The 24,753-nt window shown below is 60.3% G+C and overlaps 1 protein-coding gene across 2 annotated transcripts; it reads right to left on the bottom strand.

Annotated features, from left to right (window-relative positions):
• L1CAM (L1 cell adhesion molecule) lies at window positions 1–24,125 on the bottom strand. Of its 2 annotated transcripts, XM_045805127.2 has the most exons (27): window positions 24,031–24,125; window positions 14,290–14,479; window positions 10,883–10,988; window positions 10,437–10,639; window positions 9,244–9,366; window positions 8,967–9,137; window positions 8,624–8,735; window positions 8,306–8,490; window positions 8,027–8,158; window positions 7,754–7,897; window positions 7,031–7,142; window positions 6,747–6,913; window positions 6,480–6,636; window positions 6,181–6,305; window positions 5,945–6,055; window positions 5,464–5,661; window positions 5,195–5,265; window positions 4,793–5,015; window positions 4,202–4,317; window positions 3,773–3,974; window positions 3,560–3,682; window positions 3,275–3,448; window positions 3,056–3,175; window positions 2,815–2,967; window positions 2,358–2,492; window positions 1,943–2,015; window positions 1–1,312 (listed from the first exon to the last, which is right to left on the bottom strand). In XM_045805127.2, exons 2-27 carry the CDS (start codon window positions 14,363–14,365, stop codon window positions 1,081–1,083), a joined length of 3,744 nt encoding a protein of 1,247 aa, XP_045661083.1. In that variant the 5' UTR covers window positions 14,366–14,479; window positions 24,031–24,125; the 3' UTR covers window positions 1–1,080. The 2 variants fall into 2 exon arrangements, with proteins under 2 accessions (XP_045661083.1, XP_087715508.1); XM_087859382.1 differs by lacking the exons at window positions 2,358–2,492; window positions 24,031–24,125 and having other exon boundaries at window positions 14,290–14,470.
• Window positions 24,126–24,753: the final 628 nt, after the last annotated feature.

The raw sequence follows: 24,753 nt of genomic DNA, 5'->3' as shown, positions 1-24,753 counted from the left end.
TTCATTCACAGGTTTTTATTTGCCTGTCATAATTCTGATATTTATGTACATATATATATATTTTTGTTTTTTGTAAAGGGCTCATCAACAGACCAAGCAAAGGCATACAGGGAGACCTTGGCTGCCAGGCAGGAGCGCAGCAGAGCTGGGAGAACCAATCTTTCCTTTTTCCTTTCTTTTTTGTGTGTCTGTTTTTATTTTTCCTAGGATGGGATCATCAAAGCTAATTGCTATAAAACCTAGAAACCACCTAGAGACTCAGACATCTGCCTACACACTAGTGGCATATGGGGAAAGGCGAGGGCACAAACTTTCAAAGTCACGGTGTATTTACATTCCCAAGGTTGAGGGGCAGGGGAGGCTGAGGAGGGGCACTACTCAGACCGGGTGGGGTGGCTAGAGGGTCCTGGGCTGCAGGCGGTGGCAGGGGCAGCAGGGAAGTGTGCCTGCCCCACACCCTGGCAGTGACAGAGGCCACTTGGATGTTGTCTGGTGGGCACCGAAGGCAGCATGTGTACAGAGCTCCTGGAAGCCGGCCGCGGGGTTGGGCAGGCCGCGGGAGGAAGGTGCCGACGAGGGTGATGCTGGCAGGTGAGGACTCTGGGCTCTCCAGATGGCCTCCCCTGCACCCGTGGCCAGCTTGCCCAGCTCCCATCCTGGCTGGAGCAAATGGTGGGGACACCGAGTTCTGTCCCCAGTCCCAGCCAGGCTGTCCAAAAAGCAGCCACCCCTTTTTCTCTGCCCAACCACGGCCCAAAGGCTCCTGACGTGTGGGTGACTGGCCCCCAAACTGGAACAAAGCAGTGTGTGCCCAAGAAGGGGTGCAGCTGGGTTTTGGCAATAAAGTGGGGACCGGGTAGTCAGAAGGGGATTAGAGGCAGTGAGTTCCTCTCCTCTGCCCCCAACTTCAAGCCTCCCAGAGGCCCAGGGCCACAGGGTGGGGCCGAGGCCTGGCAGGGAGTGGACGGAGCCTCAGTCCCGAGGTCAGCACAGGTGCTGGGCTTGGGGGTCTTGGCCTCTGACTCCCCTGTAGCCCGGCCCTGGCCTTGGCCCTGCCTGGCCTTGCCTGGCTAGAACGCACTACTCAAGGGCCCCGGCAGGGTTGATGGGGGAGGCGGCCCCTGAGCTGTCATTGCCTCCTGCCGCCTCCTTCTCCTTCTTGCCGCTGTATTGGCCAATGAAGGAGCCGTCCTCATTGAACTGGACGTCCACGCTGCCCCCATAGTCAGCCAGGCTGTCGTCACTGCCCAGGGGCTTGATGTCTCCATTGAGGGATGGCTGGCTGCTGCCAAAGGCCTTCTCCTCGTTGTCGCTGTAGGGGCAGAGGGCAGGAGGGAGTGGGAGGCTGCCCAGTGGAGCCCAGCAGGAGCTGGCGGGTGCTGGCCTGATGGAGGAGGCCCGGCTGGAGGGCGGGACCCAGGTTCCACCTGCCTTTCATTTGCTCTGAATGCACTGGGGTCTTTAAGAAGTTCTCATCCTTGATGCGCACCCAGGAGGGCAGGTGGTGTGCACACCACCAGAGGGGCAAAGCGTGGGCATGCCTGGAATCCCGGGGGCCGCGAGGAAACAAGTGGGCACTCAGCCTGCAGGTGAGCGAGACACGGAGCAGGGGGCAGAGACAGGTAGGCCCAGAAACTGGGTGTCAGTGTGGGGACCAGCTGGGGCATGTTGGCTTCTCCCTGAAACAGGGAGCTGCTGGGCCAGAAGGCTGGGGGAGTGCAGAGCCCCCGGCAAGCGGCGGCCAATGGCACTCGCAGGCACACTGTCCGTGGGAGGGCCCCTGCCATCAGACTCTGACAGTATCTTCCCACCACCTCCGTCTTACCTCTCCAGGGACCTGACATCACCCAGCAGCACAGAGAAGAGAGAGAGACAGGGTCAGATATGAAAGCGAGGGTGGTGCTTGGCGGCCTGCTGGCCCCGGCTCTTACCCCCAGCTCACCTGTACTCGCCGAAGGTCTCGTCCTTCATCGGCCGGGCCTCGGAGTCCACCTGGGTGTCCTCCTTATCCTTCACTGGGGACACAGACACAGAGAAGGCCCGGCTTTCTCTCCCACCCCTGCCTAACTTTGGACACTGGGCCCCATCCCCAGGTTGGAGACACCGGCGAGGCCTCCCCTCTGTGCTCCCAGTGCCCCCAGCGCTCTCTCAGCAGCGCTCAGAAGCCAAGAAGCCTTCAAGGTATACCACTCACCCCACGTGGGCCTGAGTGCCATTTGCTGCTGGTCTGCACAGAAGCTCCCTTCGGGGCCCCTGCCTTCCCCCACATGCCCCTGCCATCCTGCCAGAGGCTCAGGGACCGAGGAGGACTTGTAGAAGCTCTACCACCCTCTCCTGAGCCCCAGGCCAGGGGTTACCTGAGTATTTGCCACCTTTGCTGCGTTTGATAAAGCAGAGGATGAGCAAGACAAGGAGCAAGAGAATGATGGCACTGATGAAGCCGATGAACCAGCCCTCAGTGGCGAAGCCAGCGGGAGGGAGCCTCACACGGCCTGGGGGGAGGTCAGGAGGACACTGAGCCTGGGCCCAAGCGAGACACCCACTCCCAGCCCTCTGCCCCTGGGGACAGACACCAGAGGGGCCAGGGGTGGTGGTGATGACCTGGGGCTAAAGCACGCTTGAAACTGACACTTGGGGGGGACCTTCTGCAAAGATGACTGCCCCGGAAACAGTTAAAACAGAAAGGGGCCATTTCAGGGGCCTGGAATTCTCCATCACAGGCCAAGCAGCACCCAGATTCCAGGAGGAGGACAGTGGAGCCATGCCATGGGGCCTGGGGCAGTGGCGGGCATGCTGGGTGGACGGAAGCCTCACCGGTGCCGTTGGTCTTCACGGCCATCTTAAGGAGCACCCTCTCCTTGAGCAGGTGGATCTCATAGTCGGTGTCGGGCTGCAGGTCCCACTGCGTGTAGGAGCTCTGGTTGTAGCTGACATACTGTGGTGGCAGATGAGGGCTCATCTTCTCGTCTGCAGGCGCGAGGGCAGCAGGGGTCAGCAGGAGTGCCATGCAGCAGCCCGGTCCCATGCCACCCCCTGGGGCCCCTTTTGTGCTCACCCCCCAGGGCTTTGAACCAGATCTGGAACCCAAAGTTGCACTGGCCCTCCTTGGGAACCCAGGAGACCACACTGTAATTCTCGCCGGCCATGGCCGAGATGTTGCCAAAATCCGGGGTCCCTGGAGAGCAAGAGGAAGTTGTGGGTCCTCAAGGAGGCTCGAGGCTGGCCCTCCTGGGCCTGGATGTCTGCGGGGGCCTCCTCGGCCCCTCCAGCTCACCAGATAAGGCCATGGTGCCTCCCTCCCGCACAATGGCCTCTCCGGGGCCCTCCTTCGTGGTGGCCTGCAGCTGGAAGCGGTACCGCAGGTGGGGGCTGAGGTTGGTCAGGTTGTGCATCCGCAGCTCGGGGTCCGGAAGGTCAAAAGACAGCTGCTCCTTGTCCCCGTCATCCACTGCGAGGAGAGGCAGGGAGTTGGCTGTGGCTTCCAGCTCTGCCTACCCCCCAGCTCCCCTCTATTTCTCGGCCATGCCGGCCTGGGACACAGGGCCCACGACACACGCACGAGGGTGGTAGGAGAGCACGTAGCCAGTGAGCACGCCGTTGTGGCTGAGCGGGGGCTGCCAGTGCAACAGCAGGCTGGTGTCCGACTGGCACTCCAGGTGCAATGCCTCAGGGTGGCCAGGCACTGTGGGGCACAGAGACGAGCGGCAGGTCCTTGCCCGGGCCTGCCTGGGGTGGGGGGCGGGGTGGGGGGCGGGGCGGGTACAAGTCTCACCTCCCTCTGGGGTCCTGAAGTTCATCTCGCTGGCGGGCCCCAGTCCTCGGCCATTAAAAGCCTGCACCTCCAGATGGTAGGAGCTGTAGGGCCGCAGGCCTCCCAGGATGGCACTGGTCGTGTTGGCGGGCACCAGCACGTGGCCTTTGTGGGCGTGCCTTTTGCTGTGCTTCCTCTGACTGCCCTCCCACCAGTATGTCACCTGCAGGGGGGGCAGGAGACCCCACAGAGGCAGAAGGCGTCCAGCAGCGCACACCCTCGGTGCGTGCTTCCCACTGCCCTCAATGGGGACCCTTTCCTCCCACCCCAAGGACTTCTGGGAGAGCAGTTCGCAGGGGGAAGAGGCCCACCCCAAATGCTGCTACTCCAGGTGGCCTCACACCTCACCCTGGGGATCCTCCCACCCCTATGCCTTGAACCCTTCCTTACATTGTATCCTCGGAGGTGGCCCTTGACCTGCGCTGGGTCTACGGGCCACCACCTGACCAGCACGGCACTCGAGTTGAGGATCTTGATGCCTTCCAGCTCAGGGCTTGCCTGGGGGTCTGAAAACAGCCAGTGACATGGGTGAGGGCCTGTGGCATCCAGAGGCCAGCCCAGAACCCTCCTGCAGAAGGAAGATGGATTTAGATACTATATGGGGGGCAGGGCATACGCATCGCGTTGCAAGGAGAAAAGATCTTGACCAGGTGATCAAAATTAATGTCTGGTAATGTTCCAGATGCAAGGAAAGGAAAGGGGCAGAACAACTAGACTTGATGGGGGATCCTGGACTGTATCCTGGACTGGGGGAAAGACAGCACTGACTGACACAATTGGAATCACCAGCTGCCAACTTGAAAAATAGAGGGTAACAATGATAAGCTTCTGTACTTTCATGAGGACACTTTGCTTATGGAAGAAAACGTCCTTACTCCTAAGAAATGCTCTATTGAGAGCCCCAGCATGGAGGGAGGGGTGGGGGCCTCGCAGGGGCATGCAGTCTCCACCCGCTGTGGGCAAGTCCAGCTCAATACTCACAGTCTTCCCCCGAGTAGCCAATGGTAATCTGGGGCTCAGGGCCCTTGCCCTGGCTGTTGACGGCCTGGACTTTGATCTCATAAGGCACAAAGGTGGAGGTGTTAGACACAACCAGGAAGGGGTCGCTCACGATCTGTTCCTGCCAGGTACCCCGAGTCCCCTGAGGGCGCCACTGGACACGGTACTGAACCTGGGGGGCATTCCAGTCCATCCACCTAAGGGGCTAGAGGGAGGCAAGCAGAAGAGGAGCTGGTCGGCCAAGAGCACCCCCCTTCTTTGACCCACCCCCGAGCCCAGTCTCATCTCCTATCATCCTCTGGCCCTTCGCACAGCCAGGGGGAGCAGCCAACACCTGGATCCTGGCCTGATGTCCTGGGGCATGCTCAGCCCGGGGCCCCTCACCTTCCAAGTGATGACCATGTTGCTGGTCTCGTTCCCTTCCCCCTTCACGTCCACAGGGTTCTTCTCTGGGGCTGGAAAGTAATGTGTTACCACATCAAAACTGCGCGCGCTGTGAAGGCCAAGACCCAAGGAATGAAGGGCCCTTTCTGGCCCCGGAAGCCAGGATCCAGAAGCTCTGAGAGAACCCTGCCTCCCAACTCCCACTGGAAACCTAGAAGCAGAGGGGCTCGGGCAGGTCACCTCTTTCCCTTGTACCACAGGTGGCTCACCTGCCTCAGGTGTGACCACAGTCTCAGAGGCTGGGCTGGGCTCTCCAGGGCCGTATTTGTTGATGGCAGTAACCCTAAAGGTGTAGTGCACATAGGGCGATAGCTTGAGGGTGGTGGAGGTCTGGTTCCCAGGCACCTTGCCCAGACTATACCATTCCTGAGGCGCCATCTCCTTGTCTTCAAATTCAATGTCATACTCTGCCAAGAAGTGAACCGGTGATTTGGCGTGTGGCTTATGGGGGGGGAGGTAAATGGGGGTACAAGTCCGGCTCTTCCTGAGTGGGGGAGGGAGTGCCCAAGGCGACAGGCAACTTCAGAGTCCCATGAGGAACTGTGAGCCCCAAACACAGGTGCATGCCCCAGTGAGGGGGGCGGTCACGGAGCCGTGGGCCCAGGAGGAGGGCGGTCCCACAAGGAGGGAAGGCTACCGGGGGTGGCAGTAGGGCGGTGGGGGGGGGCACGCCACGCTCGGGCCTCTTACTCTCAATGGGGGCGTTATGGTCGTCGGCGGGGCTCCAAGACAGGCGCACCTGGCTCTGCTTCAGCAGGTGGCGGTCAGACAGCTCCGGCTGAGGCACCGGCCCGGGGCTCCCTGAGGGTCACGGAGGGTGGACTCTCTGGGCCACACGCCAGCTGAGCACCCCGCTCCCCGGCTCAAGAGGACCTGTGCCCCCCCATGCCTCTGGGCTATGAGCCCAACACCACTGTAGGACTCACCCACCACCAGGAGCTCTGCCCTGCTCTCCACCACGTCCAGCTCAGTGCCGGCCACACAGCTGTAGTTGCCCTGGTCACTGTAGTCCAGACTGTGGATGACCAGGCGCCCGTCCTCTATGAAGTACCTGGCGGGGGGGGCATGCTTGTCCTTTTGTACTGTTCCCCTCCCCTCCCTCTCACCAGAACCTCCCTGCTCAATGCAAGAGTGCTCCCCGATGCATGAGGCCAGGAGGTTTGGACATCCTGCTTTCCCCACTCTGCCCCCTTCCACCAGGCCCAGGTTGGGGCTGGGCCCGCACTTGTCACTGTCCCCAAACTCCTGGAGGTTTCGACCGTCCCCTCGCCAGGTGATGCTGTGCTGCAAGGAGGGGTCAAAGGAGGCCTTGCACGTGAAAGTCACTTTTGAGCCTTTCTTCTCGATTGCACTCTGAGGCCCCTGTGTGATCTGAGTGGCATCTGAGGACAATGAAGGAAAGGGAGAGTCACTCCAGTGTCCTCCAGAGACCCTAACCCTCCCTTGTGAAGGTGTTGCTGATTACATCGGCGGGGGGGGGTTATAACCTGACCTTTGACCTGCAGGTTAGCCACAACGGTCACATTGTTCTGGTCATTGGCAGCCTGGCAGAAGTAGTGGCCAGTGTCATTGGCCTGGAGGTCCCGGATGCCCAGGGTACCATTGGTGTAAGGGAAGAAGCGTTCATCCTGTAGCACCGTCTTCCCTTCCTTGTCGAGCCTAGTGTGAGCAAGGCAGGCCCGGCTCAGACCCCACCAGGCTGGGTGTCCTGCCCTCCCCAGCTCCCTGGGCCAGAAGACGGCTTAGAGGTGCCCCCTTTGGGAAGGGCTCACTCACCACTGGACACTGGGCACAGGGGCTCCAAAAGCCTTGCACAGAAGATAGGCGGTGCTGCCCTCAACCGCCATGTAGGTCTCGTTGTCTGGGGTCAGGATCTTGGCCGGAAGCTCTGGGGAGAAGTAGTTACGGAGGACAGGGCAGGGCTCAGGGTAAGGCGAGGGTCCACAAGCCGTCAGGGCAGGCACGAGGTTCAGCAGGGCAGCCTCTCCCAGGAGGGCTTGGGGGGATGCTCAAGTCCCTAGCAGTCCTGCCCATCTTGCTTCCCTGCACCCAGGCTGAACCTGCCTTCCAACGTTCCTCAGATACGCCTCCCATCCCAAACACCCAAGTTTGACCAATTACTTGAGGCCCCACTGACAGCCCACCTCTTCCTGAAAGCCTTCCTGGCCCATCCCCGTGTTCCCTGAGGCTCTGGGAGAGCAGCCACCAGGCTGGCCTCAGGCACACCCTGGCCAGGGTAGGCTTCCGCTCAGTGACATGCGGTGGGCCAGAGCACGCTCTGAAGCCACTCTGTCATCTGTAAATGGTGGCAAGACCCTGCCCTTCTTCCATGCCACCACCCTCCACCCCCACCCCACGCTGTTGATGAAGGTGGGTGAGAGGTTGGGTGAAGGACCCCGGCGAGGAGAAAGGCAGCCGTGGTAGACAAAGCAGCTGTTGGCTGAGTCAGTCCAGTGGCCTTGCCTGGCGGGCTGCAGGACAGACAGACGGGTTACTCACGAACAACATAGATGTAGGCATTGGCCAGCAGGAGTCCATGCCGGTTGCGGGCCTCGCACTGTGTCACCATCGTGTCGCTGGGCTGCACATTGCTCAGGATCAGGGCCCCACGCTGGATCCGGTACTTCTGGTCCTTGGCCAGATCTGCATGAGCAGCAGGGGGGCCCACGGGCCCAGGGCAGAGCAGTGAGGCACGCTGAGGCCCCTCCTCACCCTCCCCGTCCTCCCCGGGGCTCCCCGACACTCCCTGCCCCTGCCTGAGGCCCCACTCACCCTCTACAGGAATCCCGTTGATTCTCCAGGTGACTTCCGGTTGGGGCCTCCCCTGCACTTGGCAGTCCAGGCGGACGGTCTCTCCAGGCCCATACAAATGGCTCTGGGGCTTGTGTAGCCAGTAGGGGGCAGCTGCAAAGGGGAGGAGAGCGGCCCTAAGCCGGCAGCCGGCGCTTGCCCCGACCCAGACCCTGCCCCCTGCCGACCAGTGGGCACCGCAGACTGCCGTCCCGGGAGGTCATTCCTGGGAGCCGGTGCCACCCAGTGGAGGCATCGTACCCTCCACGGTGACGTAGTAGGTGTGCCGGTCGCTGCCCAGTGAGTTCTCAGCCAGGCACCGGTACTCGCCATCATCCTCCTCCATCACGTTCAGCAGCTGCAGGGTCTTGTTGTGGTTCTGGTAGGTGACTCGGTCAGCTGGCATGGGGCCACTCGGACGCAGCCACTTGATGGTGGGTGTGGGGCTGCCCGGGGCCATGGTGGAGGGAGGCCAAGGTGGGGGAGAGCACATTGGAGAGAGCACAAGGCTGATCAGCTCGGTCCCATGACAGAGGTCCCATGGATCTGCCCACCCCCGCCCAGGGCACCCAGACTCACAAGCCCTCAGCGATGCATTCCAGGACCAGTGGCTGCCCCTGCAAGGCTACCAGGTGGCTGCTGGAGTTGGTGGGGAAGAGCAGGCGTGGTTTCCTGTCAATCATGCTGTTGGCTGTGAGGAGAAAGGAAGTGGGTGGCATGGCCCACTCCTCACTCCACCCATGAAGTTACCAGGCTAGGTGCCTCCCCTGCGAGGCCCGGGGGCTTGTTTCCTCCTCTGTCATACAGGGAGGGCCCCATCTCTGTTCTCGCTTCCTGGGAAGGGGTCTGGGCAGGGTGCAAGTCATCTGATCTTTGGGATGGGCCGTGCCTGAGGGCGAGAGAGAGGGCGGGTGGGACTCACTGGCCTTGACCCGGAGGTCAATGGGTTCCTTCTGAATGATGGTACGGGTGCCGGGGAAGTGGGCGTGGCAGATGTAGTCTGAGTGGTTGTCCGAGGTGAGAACGTTGGCGAAGTAGAGATTGCCGTTTTGGCCCATTGTCACCCGCTCATCCTGCTTGATGTGCAAGATCTCTGCGGGGGTTGGGCAGGGGGCAAGGAGGCAAAGGTCAGGCCCCCTCCAGGAGGATACACCCACTACCACCTTCACCCCAGTCAGCAGCCCCTTATGGGCACCCACTGCTATTCATCCAGTAGATCCGGAGCGGCTCGGCACTGGGCGGAGGGTGGCAAGGCAGAATCACCGACTCCCCTTCCTCCACCTCCACAGGCTTCACTGTCTCTTTCGGCCACTTGGGGGCACCTAGAAGGGACAGAGAGGCTGGCACTATGGCTCCCAAGTCTCCTCCCGCTCAGGGCAGGGCAGGGCAGGGCAGGGGAGAGCAGGAAGGATGGCCAAGGGCGTGGGAGGGCCAGATCATGAGGGAGTTCCCATTATGAGGAGGCAGAGACTCCCGGGCCTTTCTGGGCCCAAGGCTCCGACCCACCGCATGCAGAGGAGAGGCTGGGCGGAAGACCAGATGGCTGTGAAGGGTTAACCCTTCACAATTCTCAGCTCCCACCCAGAGGCCTAAGATGGGGGGTGGGGGAGGCTGTGGTGCAGTGATGGGGGAGGGGAGCTGTGGGAGGATGTGGGAGTCACAGACCCTTCCATCATCCTGACACAGAAACCATGGCAACAGTTCCCAAGGTAACCAAAGGGGTGGAGAGGAGAGAGGAGCATGCTCCTGAGGCAGAAAGCTCAGGGAGGATGGGATGCAGATGGAAAACCCCAGGGAGAGGACGGCACAGATAAAGACAGAGCTGGAGAGCGGCGAGGAGGGAGATGGAGGGCCAGGTCGGAGGTGGAGAAGGAGGTAGCAGGGAGGAGGGAAAGCAGAGGAAAGAGGCCACAGAGTGATGGGGGAGGTGGCAAGAGATGACCTGAGAGCCATGGAGAAGGAGATGGGATTGCAGAGTCCCAGAGGGGAAGAGGGGGACAGAAGGCCAAGCCCCAGCAGTGACTCAGCCAGACACAGAGCAGACCGGAGGGAGGAATGAGGCAGCTCAACAAGCCCAAGCCCTCGTGCGGGAGCCATGCGGCTGGCCCCGAAGCCAAGACAGGACAAAGCCCAGAGGGAGACTCGAGGAGGGGGAGCTACAGGTGACCAGAAAGACGGCAAAGAAAAGGACAAAGCACAGGAGGAGGACATTGCTGGGGAGCGAAGGACGAAGGTGGCTGCGGCTGGCAGGGCCCCAGTCTCTTCCACACACTAAACTGCCAGCTGGGGGTGCCCGGCTCCCAGCCTGGACCCCCACGCCAGCTCCCTGAGACCAGTTCGGGGACCCTCGCATGTGCCCCAAGCCCTCCCAGGCCCCTGCAGCGCCTAGTACCCTCGGCCATGAGCTGGATCTCATGGGACATGGCTGTGCCCAGCTTATTGCTGGCAAAGCAGCGGTAGGTGCCCTGGAACCTCTGGGCAAAGTTGCTGTTGTTGCCGATGATGGTGAAGGAGCCGGAATGCAGGGCCTGGTGCACGGTCACACCCAGTTCCTCCTTGGGTTTGAAGTGGACACCGTCCCGAGTCCAGCGGAACCTGTGGGCAGAAAAGGGCTGAGGCCCGAGGCCCTGGAACCCAGGACAGGGGCTGGAACAGGCCAGAGGCCAGGCTGTGAGCAGCCAGAGGCCCTGGGGATGGGCTGAGCAAGGGCAAGGGTCAAGGGTGATAGGAGAGATCTGGGGCATCTGGGCGCAGAAGTTGGCTGAGCGTGGGAGGCGTGAGGACTAGAAGCAGAGACCAGCAGCCAACAACAGGGCTTAGAAGGTGAAGGTCACTCACTGCACTTCTGGTTTGCCACTGGCCTCACACTTGAGGCTGATGTCATCTGTGGGGAAGACGACCAGGCGCCGTGGAGACTGTTCTGTGATGACAGGTGGCTCCATCACTAGGGACAGGACAAACAGAGACTGGTAAGGATGGTGTCTGGCTGGTTTCAAAGCCTCAACCCCTGTCCCATTGTGAAGGAAGCAGGCTTTGGAAGCCCTTAGAGCCCCAAGGCTACAGGGGTGGGGGGGAGGAAGAAGGAGCTAGAGAGCCACAGACTTGTGGGCCACGAAAAGAGGGAGAGAAGGGGACATGGTTCAAAGGTAGAAAGAGACAGGACAGAACAGCAACAGAAAGTGCAAAGACAGACACCTAAGAGTGAGATGAAGCCAGAGACAGAAACCAGGAAGTCCCAGGGAGAGAGGGGAGCAGAGAGGAAAGAGCACCAGCAAGAAGCAGAAGAGTGAGCAAGAAAACCCAGGCCAGGGCAGACACAGAACAAAGATGGCCCACAGGTGGCAAGGTGCGGAGAGCCAGAAAGAACAGCGACCCACATGGTGCACGGGGCTCGGGGGAGAGCTGAGTAGGTGGAGCATATGCAGGAGGGGGACTTGCTGGCACCCCTCTTTCCCTCTCTCCCTGGCCTTCTGGGAAACACTCCCATCCTCCCCCAACTTACCACGGTATCCTTCATCTAAGAAATCCAGGCAGCAAGGGAGAGAGCGGGAGAGAAATGCTGACACTAAGCCCCAGCAGGGGGCCGATGGCTGCGGCAGAAGTAAGCCCCAGCAGACTCCTGGGGAAGGGGAGGGAGGGAACCGGCCACGGGTGGTGTAACATGGGGGTTACATGCCAGGCTGGAGTTGTGGCCAGTCAAGACACAGCCCCATCACTGGTCTCGGGGTGGGGTCATGTCCACAGGGGGCCGGGCTGCCACTCTCCGCAGACAGGGAGAAATCTGTGCCTTTTACAAGGACTGCCCTTTGGACAGACCCCCGCATCCCCCCTGGTAGGGCCTGCAGAACTGACCCCCGTTCCACCCAGGGTGCCTCAGAGGGTGGGGGGACAGGCAGCCCAGCATCCAGGGCACCTTCCCCCCCTGCTCCAGCCCACTTCCCTCCTAATCCAATTAGCACAGCTCAGTGTTTTCAATTACCCAGGCACAGCCTTCCAGGCCCAGCTCCCCCCCCTCCCCGTGAAACCCTCCCAAAGGCCTGGCTGCATCTGAGTTTCCATCCCCTGCAGGGCTAACGCCAGTTCTCTCTTTCTCCCGCTCCTTCCTCCCCACTGGCCACCAAGTTCCCTAGGGTAGAGGCCAGAGCTACTGCTTCCCTGCGCAGGACTGAGCCGGGCACTGGCCTGGGTGGCTGTGTGGAGGGGAGAGGAGGCAGGGAGGCAGGACAGGGAGGGCAGTAGTGCGCTGCCTCTGAAAGCTTTGTCTCCGCGGAAGACCTCCGTAAGGGCCCCCAAGAGAGAGGAGGAGGCTTCCTGGGGACACTGTAGAGGGAGCCCTGAGCTGGGGAGGGACCCGTGCAGGCAGCCTAAGAGCAAGAGACGGTGACTGGGATGGGGAACGGGATGGGGAAAACGACTGGGTGGAGGAAGCGGGAAAAGAGACAAAGGGGCCTGAAGCGGCAGGGAGGGAGACTGTTCTAGCTGGAGGATAGGTTCCAAGGGGAAGGCACCAGGCCACCCACCATATCGTATTGGGGTCAATAACAAGTGCTGGCCAGTGCCCAGGGCAGCCCACTTCTCTCTCCTCACTCCTCCCTTTCTCCAAATTCTCCCTGCCCCTCCACGCACAGACACACCCGGCCAGATGGCCCAGCCAGTGTGGTAGCAGCGCAGGCCAGGCTGGTGCCCAGGGTAAGGCCTGAAAAGACACCAAGAGGAGATGAAGGGGAAGGAGGACAAATACATGTGAGTGTGCAAAAGTGTGAATACAGGCAGACATGTAAATGCTCCTGGGTGTACTGCCTGCAATATGTTTGCCCGGCAGTGTGTCTGTACATGGGTGTGTCTCGCCAGAGTACATCTGAAGGCTCTGTGTGTGCGTGCTTGCATTCACTATTGTACACCTGCCTCCGTCTGTGTGCATGACTCTGTTCCTTTGTGTCTAAACCCCTCGCTTGTGTGTGTGTGTGTACACCTTGTACACCTCCTATGTGTCCTCTTGGGGTCTCTGCCCCTTCTATATATCTGGGCCTGGTTGGATACAGGTGGCTTGTCTGTAACCAGAGTCGGCACAGGCATGACAGCATGGACCTCCATATCTAAGGGGACATCCACACCCTTTGTTCCGTCCATCCCTCTCTACCTCCACCAAACCCTCAGCTGCCTTCCCCCAAAGCCAGGTACCTTCCAAGCCCACCTCCCTCAGCCTCTGTCCCATTCCTGGCATAGACAGTCTTCCCCACTGCCAGCCCCCAGCTCATCTTTCAGTGACACTGGCCTCCTCCAGGTCCAGGCTCAGAGACAAAGGTGGCAAGGTGAGGGAGAAAGGATTGGAACTACCAAGGAAGGAGCAGGTTCAAGATAAACATCATCATGGTAACACACACCCCACGCGCAAACGAGTATTCACATGTGGCCCCAACTCACATGCACACACGACCCACTATAATCAAATGCTAACAGTCAAATACCTGCAGACCTTCACAATACTGACCAATAAGTAACAGTTACAGCGACTCACAAAGATACGCATATAGGAAATCAAAATCACACTCAAGAATATCCACACTTTGTCAATAACAACTACACACTTCCATACACACAAAATATACAGTCTGTGCAACTCACAAGCATACACAAATACTCATGTTTTGTCGCAAACCTTCAGCCATACCCCCCAACACCCACACACCTACCCATGACCTTTCACAAACTAAAGGTTCCAGCAGTCCCACCCCTCAGCCCCACCCAATCATAAGGATCCAGAAAGCTGCTGGGCCTTTGTAAGGGGTCTTGTCCTGTCTCAGTTCACAGATAGGGCTACCAAAGTCCCGCGATGGTATTACTCAAGTCAGAAGGAGGGCAAAACTTGAATCCAGGCGTTTGCACAAGCTAGCCCATTACTGGGGCCGGCCGCCTTCTCCTGCCCGTCACAACCCCGGAGGCGGGTGGGGGAGGGAGGGTCAAGGGAGAGCACAGAGGGGGCCCACCCCCGGCCGGCTACAAGCCCGCTGTCCGTGGTCCTGAAACCGCCCGCCCCGTCCGCGCCTATTTCCTATCCATGGTGCTGACACACCCCACTTCTTCCACCTTGTCATCTCCAGAGGTCCTGGGTACCTCCCGCCCACTCTGTGCCCAGGAAAGTAGGAGTGAGGGTCCAGAGCCGGCAGAAGGTGAGGAGGTAGAAGATAAAGAGAAGCCCAGCGCGGCGGCGAAAGGAGGCGTCAAGGCTCCCTCCAGCTACTCACATTCGTCGGGGATCTGGATGAGCAGGCAGGGGCTGCACAGAAGGAGAGGCCACAAGTACCGCAGCGACACGGCCATCTTCCCAGCGGCGCCGGCAGCTCGGCACGGCACAGCCGGCCGGGCTCCGCTCAGGCTCCGGCCGGAGGGAAGGGGGCTGGTGGGTGGCTTGGGGCGGGACCGGGGGTGGGGGCACTGGGAGAGGGAAAGAGGGAAAGGAGGGAAGGAAGGGTGGGGGAGAAGAGAGGAGAGAACGACGACTTTAGTGACTAACATCTGAGCGAGCCCGGGCTCCTGGCCCCGCCCCCCGCCCCGCCCCCAGCTGGCCGGCTCCCCCATCCCTCCCTCCTCCGCACCTTAGAGGGAGAAACCTAGAAGAGTCTTAGCACTAGCTAGACCTCCAGGTCGCCTTTCATTCCCTTTCTCCTCTGTCTGTGCCTTCAGCACCAGCTGCCTCTCCAGCATCAACTTGTTGCCCCAATCAGCTCCCCTGGGCATGCCACAGACCACTCTGTGCATGAGCGTGGATGTGGATGGGCATGTAGCCAAATATGCACATTAGTATTTATATGGCTGGGTGTGTGCATGCAGGGGCACATTTGTATATGTCTTCTCTGGGAGGGGAGCGCACTCACGAGTAGGTATGTGTCTGGGAGAATCAATGCATGGGTCTAGATAGCTGCGTGTGCACACTGGAGCACGTGTGTCTTCTCGTGTATATCTGTGGGGATGAATCTTCACATCTGCTATCTCTGTGTGTGCACACAAGCATGGTGAGCGTGTATGTAGAGAACTCTTGTCAGTCTCATTGCTGTGGGTTTCAGAGCCAACTGATCGCTGGGTGCTGTTCAGGTCTAAAAAGCTGGTGGGGGGCAGTGGGATCTTGGGAAGTGGGGACAGGGAAGGGAAGAAAGGGGCCCAGGAAGGTGGCATTTCACAGAACGGTTTGAGGAAATGGAAGAAGGAGGAAGGAAGCCTGACCTCAAGAAGTGGCAGGAGAAAGGGAAGTAGGAAAGCACCTCTCCTCTGTCTCTCAGGCTCCTGGGGGGCAATAGAAGTGACTATGGCCTTTCCCCTTCCAGATGCAGCAAGTCAGGATCAAGGGGAGCTCTGAGACAGTGTTTCTGTCACCTCTCAAGTGTCTGGCAGGCCCAAGTCTTTTGCTGAGTCTTCGGGCTCAACTGCTAGATGTGTCCACCCAAGCCCAAGTGACAGCAGCCATATCCACATTCCACCTGCATTCAAGAAGCCCTGAAGACTGGATGCCCAGGCAAGGGGGGTTTCTCTGCCAATGACTAGAAGAGGAAACACACTTCCAGAAGACAGCTGATTTTGACTCCAAACAGGAAAGGGTGTGAGAAAGAGACAACTAGAGAAAGTGCAGGAGGGGTAAAAGTAGGTTGCTGGTTGACAGAGAGCTTGAGGCTGGAGCTGGGGTCTGGATGCCCTCCCCAAGACCATACTGGACATGTTCATTGTGCTCAGCCAATACCTCAATGAAGGGGGACCAAGCCTCACCCAGAACAATGAAGGGGTGGGTAGGGAGGCCTAGAATGCCATGCTAAGGCATTTAGACTCTGTCAGGAAGCAACCAGGAGCCATGAACTGGTTTTGGGTAAGGTGACCCGAGAAGAGTGGTGAATGCAGCAGACTGCCTGGGGACTAGGTAGGGCAAATGGATGGTGGTGAAGAGCAGGCAGCTTGGAGCTCTCAGACTCCCACATCCAGAGCTGGATGGGCTGAAGGCCAAGAGAATGACTTAGAGGGCTGAAAGTGGTGAATACGTGGCCAATTCCCAACTTGCAAGAACTAAGCTGGGGCCCAGAAGGGAAGAACAACAGACCTGTTCTGCCCCCACCTTCCCCCACAAAGCCAGTACAAGCAGGGTGGCCCCCAGGCAGCCTTGGCCTCCACTTCAAGGCCTGTAGGAAACAGTAGGAGACTCAGATCAGAGGGCAGGCGATCAAACAACAACCTTGGGAGCTCTGAACACTCTAGTCTTCGGAGGGGGAGGGGAGAGAAACCAGCGAGGGCAAGCTCAAAGAAGGGCCTTCCTGCACGGAGGAGGTCTGAGTGCTCCCTTTGCTGGAATGATGATCATTGTCATGGTAGCTCTTCTTTGTCCTCAAAGTCTAGGCTCTCAGAATGGGGCTCAGCATACATACCCCAGGTGTATATGCAGGGTCAATACAATACTTCCAAGCCCTGGTCCCCATTCTCTGCCCCATCCCAATGCCCCACAGTCTCCTGGTATTTGCCACCCAGCTTGCCACTTTCCCAGGCACTCAGACAGGCAGCAGCCAGAAGGTTGAGGCCCCCTGACAGCTGGGAGGGGGCTCTGCCTCTTCCACTCCCACTGCTGCTGGGTCTCTGATCTCTCATCATTCCTCAGGCAATTACAGAGCAAGCAGCTCAGGTTGTCAGCTCAGCAGGCCCCCCAACCCCCATCAGCACCTCCAGGGCCAGGGAGGCACAGAGAGTGCTCCACAAGCTGGTGTGCAGATGGAGCCAAGGCCATGTCTGCGAGGGCTGGGGATGGGCTGGGGAAGACTGCAGGGTGACAGACAGGGTGAGAAAGAGGCAGGAGGGAGCCGGAGAGGTTGAGAAATGGGGCTGGGGGAGGGAGGACAGGGAATGGGAGACAAAGGATGCTGGACCACCACCACAGTAACCAAGATGGAGAAATCCAGCAACAGAGACTGGCACTGGGGAAAGGGGGGGAGAGATGGCTGCAGTAAGCCCTGATGGGAAATGGTCCAAAGAGCAGGAAGAGTGAGTGGTGTGTGTGCCCATGTGCACAGGCCTAGTGGTGCCTCCTTGGGTGTCCCTGTCCCTTGGGAGGTGTGCCAGGCAAAGGACTGAGAAAGAGGAGGGAGATGGGCCTGAGGAGGGGGGCTTCTTGGGCTTGGAGGTCAGGCTGGACTGACAGGCAGGGCAGAGAGACAAATGGCAGAGAAGATGTTGAGCCAGAACCACAGAGACAAAGCCCGTGATAACAGAGCAGCAGGTCCCCAGCCACTTGTGGCACTGGGGTTAGGAGACAGCTGTAAGAGAAGATGAATGAGCCACTGCTGGCTGGCCCTCCCGGAGGAGGTGGGGACCCCACAGTGGGGAGGAAGAAGCACTCAGAGGGTTCTGCTAGTGCAGAGTGGGCAGCCACCTGGCTAGGGGAAGGTGCCCACACATCCACAGGCACACCAGTGGGTGTCCAGGTGCATGCCTGCACTTCGTGCTGGGGAAACGCACAACAAAGGCAGGCTGCTGCTGAGTGGGTCCGGCTGGGAACCCATCCTCCCCATTGCACAGGCAGGAAGAAAGGGCGTGGCAGGCACTGAGGTAGACTGTCTGGTCCACTGGGGCCTGCAGAGAGAGGCTCAGGACTCCAGAGGAGCTCTGCCCCTTGCCACGCCCTAGCTAGATTGCACCCCTTACTCCCTGGGTCCCCTGGGGAGTCCTCTCCTCTGGCCTCCTGTCCTCTGACTGAGAGGAGGAAGACTTGGAAGGTCAAGGAAGGAGGCCAGACCTGGGGACACTGCTTTCCTACACACACACACACTCACACACACCATGAACCTTCAAGGGTGCCCAGCGTGAATTCCCAGGTCCTGTGTAGAGTCTTCTCTGCCCCTCCCATCTGATAAAAATGCACCTGCTCACGGGACAAGTAGCGAGAGGGCCCTCCAGCTCAAGGTCTGTTGAGAATGGCAGTGTCCCATGGCCTCGCAGGCTCAGGCAGGGGCAGGGCTGGGGGCTCAGTGCTCCAGGTGTGCGAGATGGTCCAAGTGTGGGTGCGGGGGGAACGGCTACGTGTGGGCACACATGCCTGAGCTGTCTCCCCAGCAGGGCTGGTGAGGGCCTTTGAGCCTGTCGGTGGCGTGTACGTGAGGGCGTGGGTGTCACCTGCACCCCATGCACTATGTTCCTTTAAGGCTTCTCCTCACCCTCCCCGCCCCCCAGGCTGTGGCTGGCGGGTTTCCATGGAGATGGAGCCCAACTCCCTCCACTGGCAGCCTGGAGGAAAGACTGCCACAGCCTAATGGGTTATTTAGATAATACATAAAGGAGGCTGCTGGGTGGGAGCCCTCACAGGTACCTGCAGGCCTGGAAGTCTTAAAGGATTGCCACCTTGCCCTCTGTGGTGCCCCCCCACCTCGTCCCTCCCTAAGGCGCTCCCCAGAGTGAGCCCTCAGCCCCCTCAAGGCTGCAGTCTCCAAGGCAACAACAGCTCACCTGTAATGGACCATTCTCCTTAAAGGATGAGGAAGGGGTGGGGCGGAGGTTAACCCTTCATGGGAGAGCGGGGAGAACAGACAGTCTCCACCGGGAGGGAAGCGGGGGAGCTCACCATCAGCGGACAGGACAGTTTTTCTCCACTCCCTCACGTGTGTGTCTCAGTCAGGTGCCCCATTTTATTAAATAAATGCATGGATACCACTTACCACACGCCAGGAACTCTTCTAAGCACTTTTATGTACATCACTCAATTAATCCTTAAAATCCGCCCCCTGGGGAAGGACGTGCTATCATGATCCTAATTTTACAGATGAAGAAACTGAGGCTCAGAGAGCCAGAGCAGTATCCAAGGTCACAGAGCTGGCGTGGACGGACACTCACCAGGGGTGAGCTTCTAGTTAGGGCACAGGTTCCCAAAGCCATCAAACACTACTGGGGGGAGCGGGAGGCAGCTCACCTCTCAGGCACCGGGCATCCCAACATGTGTACCTGCTTACACTCCCAGGGGGCCAGGGCCCTGGACAAGGATGGCCTCCAAGCCGTCCTGCCCCCTAGGGAAGGGCTTATTTGCTAGGCAGATGGCAGGCAAATGTGGGGGGCAGGGAGGGAAATCTTGGGAGGAGGCCACGTGGAAGTAGGATGTGACCCATATCACGCTTCAGCACAGAGCAGAAACCATCCATCCCTAGGCCTTGGGCTTTACATGACCCCCCATCCAAGGACACCAAGCAAAAGAAGGCAAATTCCTTTCCCTATTAGGCTTGGGGACAGACGTTGCAGAAGGGGAAACTGAGGCCCAGTGAAGCAGGAGCCAAGACTCCAGCCTCCCAGACCCCTAGAATGCCAGTGCTATAGCCAAGTTTCCCATGCACAGTTGGGGAAACTGATGCCCATAGCCTAAAACCTGCCCCCCTTTATCCCCTCTAAGTCTTCCCTTCAACTCTGGAAAGTGGGCTAAGAACAAGACGAGAATACCCCCCACACACACCTAAGAAATAAACCTGGCACTAGAAGGGGCTTTGGGGACCAGGCTAGAGGGCACAATGTACATCCCATTGCTATGGGCTGGCAGGGCCTGCCTCTAGAACCCGAGGGAAGAAAAGGCAGCAGAGCAGGGGGGGGAAGGTGCCAGGCAAAGAGGAGAGGCAAGAAGCCTCAGCTTGCTGCTCAGATCTGCCAGTCCTGGGACACCTGGCCCAAGGAGGGGAGTGGGGGACGTGCAGGGGGTGCCTAAAAATGGCTCAGAAACTGCCAGGCCCTTCCAGCCCCCTCAGGGCTCTCCACTCCCAAAGGGCTAAAGATCAGAGGGGGCACAGGAAGCCTGGGATGGACAATGGAGCTTCTGTTGTCCCCAGGGCCTCAGCATTCCTAAGGCATGAACGCAGGAGGCCAGAGGAGGGTCAGAGGGTACCCCCCCACACACAACGGGAAGCTCCATACCATGCATGTCCTGCACCAAGACATGCCAGCCCCCGCTGCCGCCACCATCAGCCCCACCCCTTCCCAGCGCAGGCCCATGGGGCATCTGAGGGGACCCATTTGGGCACAGAAGGATATGTGTGCCCACGCTCTCTCACGAACACAGACAAATGCACACATGCAACCAGATATGTGATCCCCACACATGCAAAGAGGAATACTGGAAGCTGTGCACACAGCCATGTCCAGCCCCGCCCCCATGCAAACGTCCAGCCTGGCTGCCCTCTCCCGATCTGCCTGGCTCTGAATGCTCTAGACCGGAGAGCTGAAGGAGGGCCTCCTGGGAACTCATCTCCTGCCTTCAGGCTCCTCAATCAGCCTGACATCAAGACGGACAGGCTCCGAAGGCCCCCTTGGCTGAATGCACAAAGCGCAGGACGCTGTCACCTCCTGCTCCACCCAATCCAAGGCTGACAGAGCCATCCCTGATGGGTTTAGGGCCAGAGGCTGACACAAGTACGACAGTGACTGGAGGCTTCATGACCTGAGGAGAACATGGAGGGCCCAGGCAAGCTCCTGAGGCCCTGGGTGGGGGGCACTGGACAAAGAAAAGCTTCTGGAAAGGCCAGCAGTCCAGACCCTTCCCCTGCAGAGGGACCCCGGCCCCCTCTCTGAGCCTTTAGGAAGCCACAAAGATTCTGTTGATATCTAAGGAGAAGGCAGACTGGCCTTGCTAACGCCTGTCCCCCAGTCCTCTGGCTAGTGGCCAGGAGGCGCCTCCTGTCCACCATCCAGGTCAGATGAGGCCCCTACAGGCAGTCTGGGCCCAACCCCAAGCCATGGAGCCCACTGGAGGAGTGCTGACAGCAGAGCTGTCACCCCAGGTGCTGAGGCTCAGAGCTGGGGCCAAGCTCAGGGCGATTGGGATTGGGGCAGGGGAGGAGCGTGGAGACAGATAGACAAAAGCGGAAGCAAAGAGACCCAGCCCAGGGCACCAAGGGGGAGGGGTGGAGCCGGCAGAGGCGGGGGAGGGGAGGAGGGAAGTAGTGCACCCCCGCACAGTGAAACTCAACTGAGTGGGGAGGAGAAAGGCGATGCCTTTGGGGGGGGGGACATGAAGAGCTGAGTGGCTGGCAAGGAGAGCGCAAAGAGGGGCAGGGGAAGCAGAAGGGAGGTGTTCAGGATAGGCCAGGTCAGAGCAAACAGGAGGGTGAAAGACTGGAGGGCAGGGCCTGCTGAGGGCCCATCCCAGTGGGGGCCCCACCCAGGGACCCAAACACAGCCATCCAAATCGATCTTATGGGAGGAGCAGGCAGGGAAAGACAGCGCCTGCTTGGGACCCTAAAGGGGCGGATCAGACCCCCTGCATCCCCTATTGTCTGAGTCACAGGCTGGGGCGGGGCCCCTGGGACTGCATTCTGCCTGTCATCTCCCCACCTCACACCTGCAGAGGGGAGCCTGGCAGAGTAGGGTGGTTGGCTGAGATGCCCATCTTGGTCGACCTCTGCACAGGACCCCCATCTCTACTCCATTCTCCCCTAGTGCATGCCCTCCCCAAGCCCTGGACAACCCTAGAAACCCATCCCCCTCACCCCAGAACTGTTCAATCTTTTGCCCAAGAAGGGGGTCCAGGAAAAGTTTCTATCACCTTTGCCCTGGTTCTCCTGGAGGCTGGCCTGGCGCTGCAAGTCATGACTGGCAGGGCCTGGCTTGGCCGTTCTGCAAGGCCACATAGCCCTCACTGCTCGCAGGAGTGCCCTGAGACCTTCTTTCCAGTTGCAGCCATTTAGAATGGCACCAGAGACTGTCTCGAAAGGGACCTTGGAGATGAACGAGAGTCTGCGCCCTCATGTGATAGCCAAAGGGACTGAGACTCAAAGCAGGGAAGAGACTGGGGGGCCCAAGTCACTGGGCTGGGGAATAGCAGGTATGGCACATGGAGCCACCCACCTCCTCCATCCTCCCCAGCTGGTTTTGCCCAAGTGCGTGCCATGGAAGGCACCCACCCTGGCAGCAGAAAGAGGCTGATTGGAGTGGAAAGATGCCACTGGAGTAGATCTCGGACAAGGCCCTTCATCTCTCCTTGCTTCCCTTTTCCCTTCAGAGAGTCACAAAAGAAAAAAGAAAACCAATTCTTTCCCTCTGAGGACAAAGGCGGTGTTGGTCTGGTTTGTTACTGGCTTGTCCATCAGTAGCACCGAGCCTGACCCAAGTGGGCACCTGGCAGAGAGCAGCTGCCTAGCGAATGACTGCCCACAGCACGGGCCGCTGGGCTCCTAGGCAGGGAGGAGCGTGTCACTGTGGAGAAAGGGGCCCCTGCCGCTTCAGGGCGCTGTACACCCACTCAGTGCTCTGCAGGGGGACTGGGGGCTGGGCACTGGGGGAGGAGCCTCTGGGGAGCCGGTGGTAGCAAACCGGGGAGACTGAGGCTAGGGTGTGCTGAGCAGTGATCAGATCACCAGCAATCCTTAATTTCTTTTGTTCTTTTCTGTGTATCGCAAGCATACCAGGATAGGCTGCGTTACTTCTGGGATTGCACACACACAGACACAAATAAGTATGAAGGGAAAGAGAGACCAGAATGCAGCAAAGAGAAATGACTAGGAGCCAGGCCGTTCCCAGTCTCAGCCCTGACACCAACTTGCCTTGTGGCCATCAATAGCCAAGAGCCCCTGAAGGCTGGGGAGCCCGGGGGGGTGCATGTGTGGGTGCTGCCTGGGTGCGGACTGAGTCCCACCACCTGCAGCAAGGAGCTGGTCAGGAGTTAAGGGGCCAGACAGGGCCCTGCCCCAGCCACCCCATAAGGGACAAGAAAGAGGAGGCTCGACAGCAGTTCATGAGAAGAAAGGCTGACTGGCTTATTCACTGTCAGGGCCACGTGAGTCAGCAGAGATGACACTGGGCTGCCCAGAAGCCCCTACCCTTTGGGTGGAGTTAACTGGAAGCAGGGCACTCCTTGGAGGGGGGTATCAGGCCTCCAACGGCTTGGGGCTGGCAGATGGCCCCGGGCTTGCCTCCCTAAGACAGGCAGTGATGAGCGGGGCTTCAGATCCCTGTAGGGGGCAGCAGGTTGTACTAGGTGCTCTTTGCAACCCCTGCCAACCAAGAGATCCCAGAAGTCTGTCCTAGGGAAGGGGAAAGAGGAATTGCAGGCCCCTCCCTTAGCTGAACAGAGACAGAGACTCGGCAACCGGCAAAAGACGTGCGGTGGGCAGGGACAGCGCCCTGAGCATCTCGCTTTCCAGAATCCCTGGCCCTTAGCCACTGAGACCCTCCCTCCCTCACCTCTACCCCACAGACCCACATTCAACACCCCTGTGCACTGCCGCACATCGGTAGGCGCCCAGGCTGACCTCACACAGTGCACCCTTTCTTGGCCACGAGAGCTTGCACAAACTGAGGCTCCAGACACACCCTGTGCCTCCACGGGAGACCCCGGTCTGGTGCAGGCTTGCAGGGGAGCCCCGGGGAGTCCAGGCTGGGGGTTGGAAAGAAGAGGGAGGAGAACAAAGCCCCCCCTTCGCTACCCGCCCTCGCCTTGGGGCGGAGGGCCAGGCAGCGCCCAGCCCTGTCCCCACCCCCACCTCCCATGGCAGGGGCAGCCTAGGCCAACCCCTACAACGCAGGCAGCGGGATTTTCAGCCAAACCAGCCCTCCACTGGGGAAGAGGTGCAGCCACGCCCAGGGCCACACCCCACAGAGGCCGATGGGGGGGGTCACTCGACCCCCATTGCGCTCCCTTTCTCACGCGCACACCCATAGGGATGTGCCAACTTCAGCCCCCACCTGCCCGCACAGGCCCTGCCTGACTCCCCGCGTAGTGTCCCTCTCCCGATCGGCATTTTGGGCGTCGCCCAGGTACCCCTCACCTGTCGGGCTCCAGCCCCCGTCTCCTTCCCCCCGCCTGGCTCCGGTCCGTGGGGCCCGGGCCCGGTGCCTGGCCTGGGTGGGGCTCCAGCCACCCTGCCCGCAACTGCGGGCAGGGCCGTGCGGCGCTCCTAGCTCTTGTCCCCCCACCCCCGGCAGGGCTGAGCCAGGGGGCCGGGGGCGTCGCAGCCGCAGCCGGGGCGCGAGGGCAGGCCTGCCCGGCTTACCTGCGCTGCGGCTGCCGCTCGGGCTGCCCGCCCAGCCTCCGCGCACGCCGGCCTCGGACCCGCTGCCCGAGCGCGTCTGCGATGCCGATGCTGCGGTGGCAGCGGCGGCGGGGCGGGGCGGGCGTGCGCGCAGGGGAGGGGGAGGGGAGCGCAGGGGAGGCGGGGGAGGAGGGAGTGAGATCACCTCCCCCGCGGCCCGCCCCGCCCCGCCGCGCCCTCGCCCCTCTTCACCGCGGACCCCGGCTGCTGAGCCCGGCGCGGGTCGAGAGTCGCCTACGGCCCCCTTTGGGAGCTCAGTACGACCCACGCCGCCAGATCTCGCCAGACCTGCGCCCGCAACCCCGAAGTCCCTGGCCCCTGAGCGCTCCGCACCGCGGCGCCCGCGCCGCAGTGTTGGCTCGGGGCAGGAATCGTGGGGCTAGGGTGCCCCCGGGGCGCGGGGCTGGGCGGTGGAGAGAGGAGTTGGGTGGGGAATCATCCCCCAGCCCTCACCCGGCCCTCGAGGGCGCTGGCGAGCGAAAGGTACCCACACGCAACGCGGTTCCGGCCGCGCCCTGGTCGTGGGGTGTTTGGACACTCCCCCACCCAGGGACAAGATTCCCAAGTCCCTGGGATCTCCCCTGAATCCCTCCCATCCTAGGCACCCGGTCCGGTAGGGCGCGGGCCTGATTTCAGCCCGCCAAGACGCTCCCGGGGTACGTAAGGGCAGCCCAGAGCCCAGGG

The sequence above is a fragment of the Ursus americanus genome, chromosome X (genome assembly GCF_024610735.1).
Source record: "Ursus americanus isolate L20-20 chromosome X, mUrsAme1.1.p, whole genome shotgun sequence".
Classification (NCBI taxonomy): Eukaryota; Metazoa; Chordata; class Mammalia; order Carnivora; family Ursidae; genus Ursus; species Ursus americanus.
The sequence above is the reverse complement of the archived record's forward strand: the minus strand, read 5'-3'. Positions and strand labels throughout refer to the sequence as shown.